An 18529-nucleotide genomic window follows, 5' to 3' on the forward strand; every position below is an offset into this window, starting at 1 on the left:
AACACATCAAGTGGTAGCTTAAACCTTAATAAACGTGAGAACTATGCACATGGTCAGTTAGTGGTGCTTGTCAGAGCAATGCATTTTCCACCTATTGTTCTATTTCCTAGTCTGGCAATGTAGATTATCAGATACCAAAACAAGTTTAAACTTCACTTTCTTTAAGCAGGTGTTTCACAAAAGGCAGACTCTGACTCCATTTCAAAGAATTTAGAGTCTGATTTGTGTTCTTCTCAAATATGGATCAAATGATACTTAAGGATTCTATCACTCCATTCTTGAAAAACATTAAACTACTTCTCTGAGACTATTAATTCCAAAGTTAAATAAAGACCCAAACAATAATAAAAAGCTTTGTTAAATTTTTTATGCAAGTTTTATGGCCTTTTTCAGCAAACTATCAATACACCATAAAATTATTACCTGTACAACGGGAAATATATGAATGAAATCCAGTCCCTGGATCTGATGTGGCTCCAAACGATGAGGACACTTCATTTTTGGTAATACTGACACAATTTTTTCAGTTAAGGCACTATTATAAAACAACAAAAACAGGGATATATGTTACAATTTTCTTTTGTAAATTACAATTTATTTTTGCAAATAAGTTCATAAGTTTCCTCTAGTAGCTTCCACTATATACAGTTGTTTTGTTTATAGTATTACACACAAGAATTTAAGATCTGCATGTCTGGTCAGACAAAATACCCACGTAAAATACATCTACAAACACCTTTGCATATTGTAGTATATGCCCACATGAAGAGACATTAGCTTTAAAAGCAGTTATATTAAGTCAATGATACGCACTCAAAAAAGATATAGAATCAAATGTAAGGACTTAAAATTTTGTTTGGCAGAAGTCCTAAAACATACCTTGATGTTAGTCCTGAAACTTTATGATTTTTATATATATATTGCACTTAGAAGATAAGTACACAATGTACTTCACATAGTTTTCAAGTCAGTAAAACTGAATTTGCTGGCAACTATGTCATTCCATAGCTTAGGTACCAGGAGCTGGTAAAGTGAAAGAATTACCCTTCCCCAAGGGATTCATCTACAGAAATTTTATTCTGTTTCCACTGAATCCCTTATTTTAGGGCAATTTTTTTGCTGCCAGTGATGCCAAGTACTTTTTTAAAGTAGATGTCATTACCAAGGATGAAAACTTTACTAGGAAAACCAAAGCTATTTCTCCACAAAGGAAAAAGATTAACTGGTCTAGTATTGAGCTCAGTGCTATTTAGTACTGCCCAAATGGACAACTGGAAGAACAAAAGTGGAGCAAGAGATGAGACAGTGACCAAAGCCTGGGAAGAGAGCCTGAAATGTTATACCTATTAACAGGAAGTGATGCACAATCAAATGCAAATTAAAACAAAAGTTATTTATCCAATAGATGCAAGATTCTCTCCTCATGTATGCTTCCATGTTTATTTCCACCCAGCAATTAAATATCAGGAGACCATCACAATGTCTTTGGAATAATACTGTGAAAAAACAATTAACTTGCCCTTATCTCAAGAACACCACAGAAGTCCTGAGCCACCACCAATATAAACATTACATGGACATCAAAACAGCCTCTACTTGTGGGATTCTGAACACTTCAGATTTACAAATAAATCATTGTTGCTGTTTTGGGAAAGGAGCCTGGTTTTTGTTTTGCCAGTTTTGCATCCAGTCAGCTGGAAAAATAACAGAACATTTTCAGAACAACTTAACTATTTCCTATTCTGTTGTTCTTATGGATAACAACAACGGCAATTACAAACCCCTGGAAATTATAAAACCTACCATTACCATCTTCACTCCCAGCCTCTACATAATTCTGTGCACTCAGCAATGCTTTAGGTAGTTACTTATCTATGATAATTTGAGTATCTACAAGGGTAATGGCAATACCCACAAATCTTTATTTTTAAAAGTGTTACAGCCTTGCCAGTGCTCAATGATTTTGAAGAAAACAGCACAGAAAGATTTCTTTTCAACTATATTAAACAAACAAGTCTCTCCATGCCATGGTAACTCATCAGGCTATTATTACTTCCTGCAAATTTTAATTATGGCTCCTTTATCACAGATACATGTGTTTAGAATGTGTTCTCTTTCTCAGCACAAACAATGTTTATAACCTCCCTAATACAAGAATTAGCTGGCTTATGAGCAAATTCCATGCACAAGAAATGAATCACAACAAAATCGCCTCATTGGGTCACTCTGAGGAAGGAAATCTCCCACTCAGTATGGGGCAGGTAACTATTTTGGCACCAGTGACATGTTTTAAATTCTGTTTGCTGATGCCTACAATTCCAACCCAGAACCATAAAAGAGAGCCAGAGGTTATTTAAACAGCAGAACTGCAGACACAGGGTACTCAGGGAAGGTCTTCTAATGTTGCACTCCAGTTTCCAGCAGAGTGGTCTCCCTCTGCCCTTTGTTTTGGCCTCTGCATCATCTCCTTGTGCCAGCACAAGCATCTGTGCAGCTGTGCAGAGAACTGGATCCAGGAATTCATTCATGTTAAAACTATTTTCTTTTTCTTTTTTTTAATAGGTTTTAATCAGGATCAGCTCCCAATCCAGTTTGGTGTGGAGCCACATAAATGCTTTCACTGCTTAGAAGGGATATAAGCACATGGCAGCCCAGCAGAAACAGCACTGCTTGTTTTGAAATAAGCCTCTTTCTAGTTTTAGAGTTTGTGGAACTACAGTTTGAGAAACCCAGAAAGTTGTGTAATGTTTTGCAAATGGGCAGTCTTGAAAAGCAGGAAACTGGACTAAAAATCGTTCCTAGAAACAGGCAAATAGCAGGTAACTTCCCCATCCTGGAACACTTCCTCTTTCCTATGAAGAAGCAAAATACCCCCCTTGTCATTTAATCAACTTACATTTTCTGACCAATGGTAGAGTTTTCCTGAAACAATAAATCAACATCGATATCGAAGCTGCAAGTAGTGATGCACCACGTCATGCCACCTACCACCTACCAAAGGAGCAACAGGACAGTTAGTTCCATTTTAAAGTGAAGAAGTAAAGCCAAACACATCTTAAAGGCTTTAGCATTCTCTCCATGCTCAGTATTCTCACAGAGAGACTGAAATGGATAGCACAACCATATCAACTTCTACATACAATACACATGAAAAAAACAGTTATTGACATTCTAAATTCCTCTCTTAGCTTTATAAAATACAGCAGTATGTTAAATATCACAATCTCTAAAAAGTGACCACATCAAAGTTTTATCAAGGATAATAATTTCTGTATGAATACATTTACCATTATATATACCCTTGCTACTATTCTTCCTTGCTTGCTGACACTTGCAACACCAAGTGCTAGACACAGTATCAGCAGGGGAAATGCCCAGCTCTGCAGAAACCTCTATTTCAGGCCCTAATCTGAGATATACTTAGGCATATTTAAACTTCTGAGCCATTTCATCAACTTTATATAAATATTTAAAGACAATCTTGCATACACATATGCAAGATAACCTAAAAGTATGCAAAGGCACAGAACAAAGAAAGGGATTAAAATGTGGAGTAACTCACCAACAATCATGCAGTAAATTGGGAACCTTGTTTTGACAAGGTTTCTAACACTACCTCTCCCACATTTCCCTCTGAAACAGTATCCCTTCTGCATTAGCACCTTGATCATTTTCAATAGCAATGCTCGTGTTTTGAGATCGGGCATCGTCATGAAATGGTAACTTTGCCATTGTATTTAGGCAAGTAGAAACCTGATTTCTACACACATGTGCAACAATGTTACATCCTAAGGCAGTCTCCTTGAAACTACTCTGTGCCTGTGTGCACAGACCCTAGTCAGGAATACTAAGGAGTTTGGAGAACTAAAATTGCATTGCAAAGTGAGGCTGTGCTATGATCAAAGAAAGAGCAGGAAACAGAAGAGTCCGTTTCAAGGCTGCTGTAGTTTTGTCTTTTCAACCTTTGGTTGAGGAATTTCTCACAGAGTCAGCACTAAAGCAATTCAGAAATCTCTTTTTAACCTGAACTTTGCTCACTGTCAGTATCACATACTTCCTCTCTGGGACAATGAAAGGTTATATATGTGACGTTCTACAGATATGTGAAAACAGCCACAAAATAATCTCATTAGGCTAACTGTTGCTTTCTTACACAGATACTTCCTCATTTCTCATTAATGAATACTTGTTTTTAAAATTGCCAGGCGATTTCCAAGTATCAAATCTTTCTCGTTATTCTAACTGCAGTTGAGAGAGGGGGGAAATTCCATGGATATGACTCTACCACAGGCTGTAACACCCACAAAAAAGCAGAAAGCAATTAGGTTGCATCCAATTGTCTCCTTTAAAACAGGCCTTGCTGCACTAAATCGTCTTTCAAGGCTGAGGAGGTCCTGTCTGCCTGAAACTAGGTCATTTGCAGAGTTATTTACAAAGGAAAGTCTCACAGGTTGCAAGAGTCTTTCACAAAGTCACCTAGAACTGCTAAACAAACTAGCAAACTACCTAAGCCTCATTTACTGAAAAAAAGGGACTTAAAAATATTGCACTGGTCTCACCTTGTCAAAGGGTGATAACCCCTTGATTCTTGCTCGAAAATACCCAGCAGCCACCAACAATTCCAGAATTTCAGTCAACTTGATGTTTTGTTCCTCATCTTCTCTCGTTTCAACCTGAAAAACAAACAACACAACACTAATTCTGCATTTCTCATTCACTTGAAGAATAAGCATTTTCCTAACTTAACCTTAGCACAGGCTGCCTATCAGGGAAAACCTTGACTTCCATAAGTAACTTGGCTGTTAATACGAAAGACATTAAAGAAACAGGTAAGACATTTCTACATGGATTTAACATCACATTTTTTCACCCAGTTAAATACTTTAATCTGGTTTTGCTGCTGAAACTCCTGGTCCACTGCTTGCCTCCAGCTAGACAGACTGTCCTATTGCCATAAGCCACTTAATTTATTCTCCATTTTGCACATTTCTTTCAATTTCAAGGTTCATAAAATCACACACCTCAATTTAACCTCTACAGCAGCCAAAACCAGGACACACTTCCATAATCCTTTTACAAAAACAGGAGGAGAAATCCACACGGAATTCCGCTTTTAGAGGGTAATACAGTTTCAAAGCACAACAGTGACAAAAGTGAAGTGTGACAGGCAGCCCGGACAGCCTCAGTGCTCCGGAGCCTCACCAGCACAGCCACTCCATCGCAGTGCTTTTGTCCCCACCTTACGGCATGAAAGCCCATAGCTCCAGGGACACACACGGGTTACTAGAGGCACAGAGCTCCGTACACCTCAACCCCAGGCCGGAGAGGAGGGTATCAGGGCTGCAGGGACCCACCTGCACACCCTGCCCACCTCCAGTGTTTCGGACACCCTCCCGCTCTCCCCTCCCTCCCACGGGAACCGGACGAGCCCGGCTGGCAGCGGGGACACGGCACGGCGATGGTGCACCGAAGGTGACCCGCACAGCTCTGCCGGCAGCCCCACAGGCCTCCCCGCACCCCTGGGCCGAGCCCGCGGCACGGCAGCGACCGCCGGGCTCCCGGAAAGGCTCCGGGAAGGAGCAGGCGGCGAGCCCGCGGACGGCAGTGCAGCGGGGCCGGGAGCAGCGGCCGCGCCTCGGCAGCGCCCGGGGGGACGGGGGAGAGAGCAGCGCTCCGGTACCTCCTGCGGGGCCTGGCGCTCCTGCCCCCGCGGGACCCCCATCGCGCTCCGCCGCCGCCCGCGCCGCTGTCACGTCCGCTCGCCGCCGCAGCGCCCCGGCGAAGGGGTGTTCCCGGCCGGCGGCTGCCGGGTTCCCCCGCCCCCGCTCAGTGGTTCGCCCGCACCCTCTTTGCGTACAGGCGCATCCGGGCCGTGCCATTCGCGGCCGAGGGGGTGCGGGGGAAGGAGGGCGGTGGCTCATGTGACTGACGGGCTGCGCGGAGCGGAACGGCCGCGGCCCCGCCCGCCGCGGGCTGCGCCCCTGGGGGCGCCCCCGGGTGCCCCCGTGCTCGCGGCCCCTCAGAGCCGGGCGCGCTCCCTCGGCTGTGCTGCCCCTGCCTTGCGCTCTGTCCTTCGTTCTTTTCCTTTTGCTAGAGGGCCTGGGGCCGCCCCCAGCATGGAGGGCAAGTTGCTGAGTGCTCTGTGGCTGCGAGGTGCCTCAGGGCCGCTCATGCCCCTCAGGGTGCTGTCACTCCTCATGGCCAGCCGGGTTCCCTTTGGTGACCCGACAGCGGAAGCGGGGCCTTAAATGCTGTCTTCTGCCCTGCACACAGGTCACAGAATCCAAATCACAGAATCAGTTAGAATGGAGGAAACCTCAGAGATCACTGAACACCACTGTGTCAACTTAGACCATGGCCCTGGGTGCCATGTCCATTCTTTCCTTAAGCACTCAAGTGACAGTGACTCCATCACCTCCCCAGGCACTCAATTCCAATGTCTAATCACCCTTTTGGTGAGGAAATTCTTCCAATCTAAACCTTCCCGGTTGCAGTTTAAGTCCGTGTCTTATCCTGTCTTGTTGCCCGGGATAAGAGCCCGACCCTGTCGTGGCTACAACCTCCTGTCAGGGAGTTACAGAGGTCACCCCAAGCCTCCTTTTCCCCAGGCTAAACACCTCCAGCTCCCTCGGCCATTCTTCATAGGACTTGTGCTCCATTCTCACGCCGAAGAATGCAGGCACCACTGCAATCTGATGCTGCCTCTGCCTCCCAGCAGTGGACACACATCATGGGGCCACGTCTGAGCGTAGCCTGGTGGGAAGGTGAGCACATGGATGTGCTGGAACCTGGTGTCCCATCCTGGGTTTGGCAGCACTGGGCAGAACCTGCAGCATGATGGGTGTGCACTGGAGGCTGGTGCTGTGCCCAGGCATGGGCTGGTTGTCAGCACACTTCGGACTCATGAATAAAATCACATCAATGCAGAAGGATTTGATGGGAAGTAACAGCCTTGTAGCAAACCATGGCATGGTGTGGAGGCAGGGTAGCATTCTAGTTGGCAACGACTTTGAAAATACCTGACAGTGGTCTCTTCTCAAGTCTACCACAGGTGTTCTGCTTTCAGGCTCTTTGCCATACACAGAGCTTTGCAAAAAATAAAGTCTGCACTCGGCTGTGGTTAGAAGCATCTCAGGGAGATGAAAAAATAGGAGAAGCCATGCAAGAGTGGTGTTCCCATCCCTTGGAGGCCAGCAGAGCATATGTGAGCCAGTCCATACCAACTGCTGCCCTGACAGAACAATGAAAACAACAATAATAATAAAAGCAAAAATATGGCAGACCAGATCAGACCATGTCCTGGTGTAACCACAGGCCACATCTCAATTAGAGCTGCAGAAAACTGTTATGCAGCCCCAGATGTTAACATGGTCACCAGGGCAATATGGGTGTTCTCCTTTTCGTCTGCCTTGTCACATCTCCTTTTCGTCTGCCTGTACATCTCCAGTTTGATTGCCATGGAGAGGATAACTGAAACAAAAAGCAGGGACAAGGAGAAGGGTTGAAACAGGGGAGTGTTAGCAATGAATCTAGGTGACCTTCAGGTGCAGCAGCCAATGTAGGTTGTAAGGTAACTGTTGAAAAGAAACATCAACTTGGATAAAAGCTGCCTGAGCCATGATATGGTCACAAAATTCCTTTTCAAAGAAACACATTAAAGAAAATCAATAAATAAAAATCCAAGGGTAGTATGAACTAGGGGCTTGAGTAGTAACTGCGTATCAGACAAGGAAGGGAACAAATCTGCCCTGGGAAACAGAACTACTTCTCTGGCTTTTTAGTGCATAGTAAAGCAAAGAATAGAGACGGGGTTAATTAATTCTTATGAACTTTAGAACTTATGCAACTGGAACCCAAAATCACAAAGCTCGACTGAAGTGATGTACTTACAGAAATGTAATAGGTTATTTTAATTTGCACTCTGTCTGTGAAACCACAAGGACTGGAAACATTTTTCTTCTTTACAGTGAAGGCTAGAATTTTCCTTCAACTGGCATATAGCTGGGAAAGGAAAAGGCATGAAAACACAAAAATGTAGCTCTATTACAACTCATCTTTGATCACTTGAACCTCAATAAAATACTCTACAAAGGCATTGCTTCCCAATATCTAATGGTGATGCAAATTCACTCAGTTACCCAGACAGAGCTGTTGTCCCCTATGACATCTGGATAATCAATCTTCTAAACACCAATTAGGTTTAAAAAGAGTCCCAAGAGGGGTACCATCTAAAGAGAAAAACCTCCCTTCCTTCGGATATTTGGATTTTGTGGTTGCAAATCTCTTGCATATTGAGGTGTAGTCTTTTCCCTTTCCATGCTCTATTATGATCCCGTGAAGGTAAGTGAAATGTGGCTCTTGATGCCGTTGCTTTGAGCAATCCTGTCTTGATTTTTAATTTCATAAATCTCAATCCCATAAAGCTGTGCTAAAGAGCTTCCTTTTTTCCCTTTTTTTTCTTTTTTTTTTTTTTTCTATTTTAAACAGCCTTACTGTTCAGCCTGGACTTGTGGTATCAGACTGTGTTGCCGCTGAAAATGTAGCAATATGTTTCACTGTATCTTTTAGCACACATTTGTTTCTTATTGTAATCAGAACAAAACCCGACATGGAGTTGTAACAGCCACAGCAAGGGCTCCTCACTTTGTAGGGCAGACACAGTTAGATAAATAAAGTAACTTAAGTAACTTTCCAATATTCTCTATGCCGAGAAGGTCTGAAAGAGATTTATTTCCATAAATTCTGGATGCTAAATAGATGTAGATATATATGGATATAGATATAGATATAGATATAGATATAGATATAGATATAGATATAGATATAGATATAGATATAGATATAGATAGATAAGATAAAATACAGACAGTGTAAGAATAACTTCCTGTGCAATAATATTTTGTACAGCATCTTCTTGTTAGGGTACAACACTCTTTTATGCATTCCATAAAATGCGGTGTCATGGACAGATCTTAGAGTAAATGGAAAGGATCCCAGAGACTGCATTGGAGTATGGATCTCCATACTACCATGACTGCATCTTTCCAGTTGTATTCCTAGTTACAGGAGAAGCTGAAGCCAACTGTAGGGAACTACACCCAAGCCTTCCAAAGTCAGTTTCAAATTTTCTTTGTGTTCTGTGACTCATATCTTGGATCAGCACTGTTTTCAATGCATTTCGTTGCCTGGCAGCTCCATCACAGAGACAACTTTCATTCTGCTTCCTAATGAAATTATTCCTGCCTTGAAGGTTTTCATCCAGGTTTCTGGAATTAGCAATACTGCCAGGCACAGCAGCAGTATTTTCGTCTGCATGTATTTACTTTTCTTTGTTGTCTTGGTTGTATCCTGTCTCCTTACAGTTCACCTCCCCTTTATCTATTTCATGAGATGTAGTAGGCATAGGGAACCATTCAGTAGGCAACTGCAAATTCCCAATTATCATCAGTGGAAGTGAGACTGTGCACTGTGAAATGAAGGAGTCACAGACCTGTTACAGTAGCCACTGTCAGAGGCTGCAGCAGACCATTACATCCCATCAAATGGACCAATATGCTTTGCAAGTTATTGTGCTCTTTCAGCAATCACATATAACAGCAAATAGTCATGTTTTAAACATGCCCACTATCCTATCCATGGATGATAGCTGGAAGGTCCAGTCCAGTCAAGATCTTCTCTGAACAATTCCTATTCTCAGCATTTAATAGTTTAAAACACACAGGCAGAGAGGAAGACATTTTTTCCCTTGAAAATTATGTTTGTGTCATGTTAAATATTGTTTGATTACATTACTGGCAATATGAACACAAAGATTTTTAGTTCACTTACCAGTTAGTTCATCCCAACCAAATCCAAGGCAAACATAGGCAAAACAGGAGGGAGTAAAGGAATGTGGAAACAGAAGAAGCTCCTGTTCATGATCTTCTTCTTAATGACAGAGTTAGCAAAGGGCCATGCAATAGTTCCTTTTTTAATCAGGAGGAAAAGGAAAGACCTTATGGCCTGTGAAATTTGTACAAAAAAAGATAGTCTAGTAGTGAAAATATGGAAGTTCTGGCAAGAAAAAAAGCACAGCTCCCTCATGATCTAAATAACAGAAGTTGACAAAATTGGTGGCTGTTCCTCTCTACAATGTCATCTGTGCAATGTCTCTCATATCAGTCTATCTGGAGAATAAGAGAACATTATAACTAAGCACCTGATGAATGATAAAGTTTTTACCAGACTTCTCTTTTTGCAGTGTCATGGTTTTGATCATATCACCAAAAGGCTGTGGTCAGAATATTCAAGTAATTAATTCCGGCTACTTTCAGTTTTTGAGAAACTTTTGAGAGGCTTTGGGTTTCTATGTGGATGCACATTCCAAAGTCCAGGCCAGGACAGGCACAGCACTCTCTGACACAGAGTAGTTACCTATAGTGAAGGACAGTGCCTTACACATCTTCTCTTCTGAAAGTCTCAGGTGATCTGTAGCTGTTACACTCAAAAGAAACTAATCTATAGAATTAAGTAGGTCTTTCTGACTCAAGTATCATTCATGGAATAACTAATTAAGTCTGAGTAATCGAGCCTCTACCTGAGAAAGCACAAAGAAAATGAGAACCTTTGCACTGTAAGAGCATCACATGGCCCTTGATTTGAGTCAGAATATTAAATTTCAAATCACAGCTCTGTCTGTGATGTTTTCACAGTCAAGGATTATTTTGCTTCATTTTTATATTTATTTATGAGCAAATCTGATTTGGAACTGTTGAAAAACAAAAAGCCCAGGAATTTATAATATACTTCTAAAAGGTAAAACTACTCCAAATAAATCACCTGTAAGATTTATTTGATGTTCCAAGAACAAAAGACTGTAGATTGTTGGATTACTGGCTTACAAATCCTTACGAAGGAGCAGAGAGATGTATATTTTCACTGTGGCATTTTTAGGCAAAATATAGAGATTCAGACCTTACCTTCTTCATGTCATAATACTATGGCACATTCTTCATTTAAAATAGTTATAAGAACAAAGAGTTAATTTCCCAATGGAGTGAGAGAATCTGATAGAATAAGACTTCTCACAGGTACATTTCGCTCCCAAGAGAATGATGATCTAAGCTGGAGGAGTTTCTTTGGCTTTTCTTCTTCCATATCAATTTCTATGCAAGAGAATTGGAAAGGTGGAGAAGTGGTAAGAGGAGTAAGAGAAAATATCAGTTATGCAGAGGTAGAAAAGACAGAAAGGTAGAGATGAAAGGTGGGTACTGGAAATGTAGCCTTGAAGAGAGCTAAGCAAAAAGGAAAATAGCCTGCAGGAAAAAAAATAGCTGTGTATTGTCTGGGTAGTCATGAAGTTTAGCTTGAGTAATTTATACATGTGTGCCTTCTGAAATGAAACAGTCCCACTGAACAATGTTTAGGAATTTTAACTTGACTGTAACTTAATCCTAAATGAAAAGCAAAGTTTGCTACCATTCACTACTACTCCTTCCATCTTCAGACTGCCTCTGAGCAGTGGATTCTGGCAGAATACAAAACTGCCATTAGAACCACACATCTCTTTAGGCATCAAATCTTGCTTACACTCAGGAAAACACTTTGACAAATGGTGGAAGAGCACCATCTGGTGACACCAGACACTTCACCGTATTCTGCTGCCATTAGAACATTAATTTCTGGTGTACAGGCTGTGCTTTGGAAACTCTGTCTCAATGTGTTTTACTGTGTTTTAACTCATTATTCAATTACGCATAAGGAGTAAAAGAGTGAATATCCTGAAAACAAATCAGGGCTGACAAGTGACCCTATTTCTACTGTCCCTTAAATCACTGAGAAGTTCTTGTAATTTGAACCAAACATTTTATGAATTGTTCTAAGACATTTTTTAGGAGGCTTAGGAGCAGCTTTTATGGGCACCATGAAATGCAGTCACAAGTTTTATTGCACTGGACATTTCAAGGTTTTTCTGTGTGTGATCCAAGTATTTCCTTAAAGTGCTCAAGTAACTTGGCTTAGCTGTCTTTTCAAAGATTTTCTCTTTCCACAGAAGCAATTATGAAGAAAAATGAATTACCTTTTGCCATTCTAGCTGTTTAGAGGTAAGGAAAAAGGTTGAATCTTAACCTGACTATTATTTGCAAATCATAGTTAATTCCAGCACAAATTGAACCAAAATATGCTAACAAATAAAATACATGATTTTTCTGAATAGGTTCCTTTACACAATGATTATGGCATCCGTTTAATTAAAATTCAAGGGCAAGTTAATGTGAATTTAGTTAGGAATTAATAAAGGCAGTTAGTAGTTATAATAAGCTTAGAAAACACTTTCTGGAATTTTAGTGTGTGAAGAAGTGGTTTTCTAAGGCTATGGTTTGTGCAGACTAACTCTTTCACACTTCAAAAGCTGTGCAAACCCCTTAAACAACAGGGAACCTTGCCAAACCTAGATAAAGGTCAAGAATGTTGAAACCATGGAAGTTCTTAACTGTGACACTGGACTCAAGTATATAATTAATGAAAAAATGGTAATATAATTACAAGATTATTTTAATTTACCATAACCTTGTTCAGATGGTATTGATTTAATCTTTTATTTAATGAGATAATACAGCACTACATCTCAAAAGTGTAAAGCAAATAATCAGAATGTCACCTGGCATAAATATGAGCAGCATGTTTGAATAAGCCATATCATGATTATCGTGAAAGAAGAGTGATGTGTCGTGCTTCCTCCAGCATCATACAACAGTGGAGCAATAAATGTTTATTCAGCCAGTGATGCCATCTTAAAGTGTTAGCTTTGTTTCAATGTTGAACATGCTGTAGAAGAAACACTCAACTGGTAAATGTGCTGTTTTGAGCAGTGAGGAATATTGAGGAAGGTTTTAGTAGCTGATGAGTCAGATAAAAATCACTAATACTAAATGGTAATGTAGAAAACAGGTCCATTATTGCCCAAAAGAATGAGCGAGGAAAAAGTCACATCTCCTAAATATCTAACTTTCATTTTGTACAAGACTTCTGAGGCTTTTTAGAGTCAAAAAAAGTCTCAGAAGTCAAAAATAGAAGGCAAGAGAGCCCCAGGGCCAGAAGATCCAGGTTCCAGCTCAGTTGTTAAGAAGCCCCCTAGGATGGTTACATGCAAAGTAAATGTTCAACAAATTCAGTGCATACTACACCTTGAAAGAAGCTGCCTGTGCAGACTATAAGCAGCCTGCACTGACTCACCAGAGCTTTCTACTCTTTCCAATGGCAAGATCAGGTGCCCACTGTGGCCAGGAAGATTTGAATTGTTTACAGCTGAGAGTCAACTTTGGTGGGGGTTCTTGCTTTTAGAATCAGGTATCTGCATCCACTCTTGCCAAAGCTCTAACATCCCATACAAGAAAGGGAAATTTCCTCTCTGGCAGATGTACATATTCCAAACAAGATTATTTCCTTTTCTATGTGCAAGGATACTATTGCCATTATCTTCTGACTCTAATGTCAGTCATATGGAACCAGCCATGGATGCATGCTCTATCTGCTTAATTACAGTCGTACAGGTGACATTAGCTACCAGTGCTACCTGCTTTTTGTTCCTTCACAAATACTGTCACAGAAGAACCAACTGACTTGAGCTTTGATCACTCTGAACCTGTTTTGTTGCTAATTAAAGCATGGATCATTTAATAAAGAAACCTCCACTCGGGTTTAGCATCATTAGTGTTACCAAACAAGGAACATTAAAAATTTAGTCTCCATAAATAATGTACTTGACTTCAATCAGGTAATTTATTATATCTAAATAATATATCAATATGAAGGTTTTTCTGTCTGTTTTGTTGTTGTTGTTTTTGTTTTCTTTTTTCTTTTTTCTTTTTTTTTTTTTGCAGGGGTGAGTCTGCACCCTTGGAGCTTTTTTTTCCCCCAGTGACCACAAAACAAAGAAAACCTTTGTTTCTTACTTAAAACAGAGACTTTTACCTCCTCTCTTGATTCTGGGAGCTGAGCTATAAACAAACATCAAATACTGCAATGCTCATAATAAAAATAAGAAGAATTGGCAATGTGTTATTACACAGCTTCACATCCTTTATGCAGGGTCACTTAGGACAAAGATTTGCCTCCAAGATTGTTAGCATTTTTCTTATCAGTCTACTCAAAAGCAGCAGTTTGGCTGACTCCAGTGACTGTGTTGGATTTTTTGCAGTTCAAGGCAAATGAAGGCTTTTGTTGCAGAATTCTCCTAAAAATTTCTCCACTGTTTCCAGTAGTTCATATTCTTGTAAGTTTGAAAGGCTGGAAGTAGTGTGTTTGGAGTTACACTGCTTATTGCCAAAGCATGTCCTGTTATCAGGGACTATGGCTTCTAGAAAGAGAAGGTGGGAAAGGATGCCTTGCAGCTTCCATGACTTTTGAAATTAGGAGGAAAGTCCCTACAGGTACACAAACACCTGGGATATGCCATATGCTGTCCAGTCTAGTTTGTTCAGAATGGCCATTGAAATCACAGCTCATTCACAAGTGCTTTAAAAAGCTTTAAAACTCCAGCAAGCTCTGCTTCCCATTGCTGCTATCCTCTTTCTTGGAATCCATGTTTCTTTTGCATACTAAAAGAATTAGACATGCAGCTACATCTTCTCTCCTAAATCTCTATCTTTGTAGGGAATATAACCTCTTCTATCTTCCCATCTCTTGGCCCTGCTCTGAGAACTTACTGTATCCCAGGCTGTGGTGCCCTGTGGTTGCTGAGATGTGTTGCTTGTCTTATTCAGACTTTTTGTAAACTAAAAAGCCATCCTATAAAACTGTCCATTCCCTGCAGATGGGGTTAGCAGAAATTACTTCCTTCCACTTCAGGAAGCCTAGAGCTGGTGGGAAGCTGAGCAGTGAGCATGGAGCAATGCTCTAAACTGTCAGTTCTGCACAGTCCACATGAAGCAGAAAGAACTGAATCCAGGAATTCCTTCTATGGAGAGGGTGCAGTTGCACCCATTAATTCAGGCACTGTAACTTCCACTGAGATAATAATTAACCTTTTACCTTGACTATTATACTCAGCTTAAAGCCACTTCTCTGTCATCATCTCTTTTGGTGAGACTCTCTCATCCAGTTCTCTTTCTTACTTGCAGATTTAAAGAAAAATCCAACAATGCATTTTCTTTTTTTGTCAGTTTTTGCTTCCCTAACTGGCTGTCTTGTAGTCAATCCATCTGCTATACTTTCCCCCTTGTGTAGCCAGAAAAAAAATCCTGCAATTTTTTGATTTAAAAAGTAGGATGAAATGAGCTGCATATGGTCTATCAGAACATCACATCAGGATTTGCCTGCCTTTATTTCTGGAAGTGTATATAAAGTGAAGCAGCGTGGTTCACAGCAGCTCAGAGAAAACAGGTCTGTGCTGGTCTGTGAGAGAAAGAAAAGCCAAGTCTGCTTTCAGTAAGACAAAGTGGACTGGGACTTCCAGAATGAGAATGCAAGCAGTGGCTCTCATGCCATGCACTAAGTCAGAAGTACCAAATGCCTGTGATTTGCCAACAGGCAGAATTTCAAATGTTGAGTCAGTTCTGAAGGGATTTTAATTTATGAAAGTTTGCCTGCAAATATGATGGGTGCTTGTGCAAAAGAGTGGGTGTTCACTGGAGAATATCCACTTGTTTCATAGAAGAAACTGGGGAAATGAAGAATTGCGTGGTGAAAGAGTTTGAGTCAGAACACATATTTTAAACACTTTATGGAGAAATGAAAGATAAAGAAAAACTCCAATATCTCAGGCCTTTGACCTTGGTCAGCTCTAGTCCAGCTTCCTTCCAAAATGTTTTACTCAACCCTTTCATTTTCAGAGTACTTTTTGTCATGTGTCATACTGAAGTTTTTCAGGACACCTGGACATAAGTATGACTGTTAATACATTCTGCCCAGGAGAACACACTCCTATGCTAACAATGCTGGATGAGACTTTGTCATGCAAATCTGGTTGCCTTGAGGAGTGTTGTTCTACTTAAGAACTGGCATGTTGGTATTCCATTCTCATGCTTCTTCAATTCCATATCAAATTCACCCCTTTTTTAAGGAAAAATAAGATTTTTCTAACTGTTATGCCTGCACTTAACACAGCATCTAAAAATTGAGCTACATTTTTTCTGCCATATAGTTCATACCTAAGCTTTGATAGTGACAGATATTCTGAGATCAGGACTGAAATGCAATTTTATTGTTAGTGTGTAAGGGGAGATAGACTGAATCTTGCTTTTTCTACAGCTGTACTGATTATCAAGCCTTCTAGTAATCAAAAAAAAATCAGAAAGGCAAGGAGATTGAAAATACTGCCATGTGGAAAGAGTTAATACCAGAGTAGTAAACTGCTACTACTAACAAGAGTCCATTCCTGACATTGCAGAGTAAAAATATACTATTTGTATTAAATGTGTTATAACTGTAATGTCATCATTTACCTTTCAAGGCCATCAAATTACTATCTAAACAAAGTATTTAGGTTAATCTTCAAATATCACTTTATCTTCCACAGTAGTTTTATTGACAGTCTCAGTCTGTGGACAAAGCAAAGTTTTCTGTTGCTTTATATAGAATCAGGCCAAATAATTACGTCATTGAGTCAAACCTGGATACACGTACATAGGAAGTAAGAGAAAATGTTGTGCTTTTACAGACTTTCTATCTTTAACTGCACTCATCAGTAGCAGAATATATTCCACTTTTAACATTCTTTCCATAACCAAACACTATTTCTTTTTAATTTGTAACCTATATGTATTTATATATTTCTGGGCTTTTGAGGGGGAGGGGGTTGTTTGGTTGGGGTTATTATTTTGGGTGTTTTCCTGGATGCAACCTATTACCCATACTGGGTGTAGTTTTATTTGTTAAATGCAGTGAAAACGCCAGCATCAAGTAACCAGACTGGAAGGAACTACCTGACATACTAAATGAGAAGAGCTGATGATCCATCTGATCCAGTCCTCTCTATTTGATAAACTGCTGGTGCTTCCATTACACAAAATGAGAGATGTTATAATTACTGGTTCTTTATGCTAGGTGGAAAAGATGGGATTTTCCAGATCTATTTGAAGGACAATATGGCAATAGTGCTGGGAAAAGGAACATGAGGAAGACTAGAGCAAAATAGGAGGAAGATGCAGAAGGAAAACATGCCCAAAGAATGATGGCATTACTTACTTTGGTGTTGCTGGAGTCTTCACAAGGGTGTCACTAATAAAACACTCCCTTGGGTGAGGTATAAGGATGCACAGGATGGCATCAAGAAGCAATTTACTGGAGCCAGGCTTGCTTTGGATCTAGTCAAGGGGCCATTTTAACACTTACCTCACAAGGATACAACATCTTCCAGCCTGTTAGCAGAACTCCTGGAAATGGCTGGCACAGTGTCCCATGGAACACAAATGTTATGGACACTTATTTCCTTCCTGTCCTTTACGCCACACTAAAAATGTGTATGCATTGGAAATGCTATGGCAAGTCATACCCGGGCACATCACAGCTATTTCCCGGGTCAGGTTACCTTCTTAACAGCAGATGGCGGCAAAGTTAAACAAATGAGGGGAAATAAGTCGAAAAAATGTGTTTTGCCTGGTGGATGGTGCTGTAGAGCTCACGGAGCTCCGTGCATATTCAGCCAGTGCAAGGTTCATTTCCAATGCACAGATCACCCGTAGCACATTCAGGAGGCAGAAAATGTTAATTATCCATATCTGTTTGTAGTCCAAATCATGTTCACTTTGTTTGTGATTTCTTTCCTGATACAGACAGTAGAACAGATAAAACTCATCATTTCTTACATCTATATTTAAAACCTGTGCATAGCTGAACAGATGAGGATGAAGCTCAGTTTCAAGTGAGTAAACTTTTACTCTTTATTACATGTCTTGTGCTATATCTGAGGGAATGAAGATGTATCACCATGGGTTGCTTTAAAACTTTTGTATTGCCAATTATTTTACTGCTAAAAAAAGTATGTGAAAGCATTAATAAGATATCAATTTAAAGCCACAAGAACAAAGAGATTGAGAGTAAACTTCTACAATCTTGCCTTACACTTTAAATCAATCTAACTTCTGATGGCAGGATGGGAGAGGGGGGTGAGTTTTTTTCGATTTCCAGCAGGCAAATGATGGAGACGTCAGAACAGACATTTGATCACAACTTCTAAGTTCCTTGCTTAAAGTGCAAAAGGGATGAAAAAAATATTAGGGTTATCCACGTAATGTCATTACTGTCTTAGTTAATGCCAGTGTCATGAAAAAAACATGGGGGGGGTCTGTGATTTCCAATCAGAAGCCAGACCATCAAAGAGAGCACCTATTTCCCTTATATACTGCTCAGGGCTTGATTCACCTGAGGAAACCCAGCACAACTCTCCCTCCATCACATACTTGAGGTAATTACTCAGTCCTGTATGACTATGCGAAGGACTGGAGGAGTGCCTTGAACAGGCATTCAAGGCCCAAACCTTCATTTCAAAACCTTTCAAGACAAAAGCAAGCTCTGTGAAGTCCTCAGCTGTCTACAGTGCTAATCTGAA

At 40.6% G+C, this 18529-nt stretch overlaps 1 protein-coding gene across 1 annotated transcript in view; it reads right to left on the reverse strand.

Annotated features, from left to right (window-relative positions):
- The window catches only part of CCDC93 (CCC complex scaffolding subunit CCDC93), a 38254-nt gene extending 32412 nt beyond the window's left edge, over nucleotides 1-5842 (reverse strand). The window contains exons 1-4 of the mRNA XM_071562233.1: nucleotides 5681-5842; nucleotides 4560-4673; nucleotides 2897-2991; nucleotides 424-535 (exon numbers count right to left, since the gene is read on the reverse strand). Of these exons, the coding sequence (XP_071418334.1) occupies nucleotides 424-535; nucleotides 2897-2991; nucleotides 4560-4673; nucleotides 5681-5722 (363 nt within the window). The 5' untranslated portion in view covers nucleotides 5723-5842. The remainder of the gene's footprint in view (nucleotides 1-423; nucleotides 536-2896; nucleotides 2992-4559; nucleotides 4674-5680) is intronic.
- Between the last annotated feature and the right edge of the window lie 12687 nt (nucleotides 5843-18529).

The sequence above is a fragment of the Pithys albifrons genome, chromosome 8, assembly GCF_047495875.1.
Source record: "Pithys albifrons albifrons isolate INPA30051 chromosome 8, PitAlb_v1, whole genome shotgun sequence".
Lineage (NCBI taxonomy): Eukaryota > Metazoa > Chordata > Aves > Passeriformes > Thamnophilidae > Pithys > Pithys albifrons.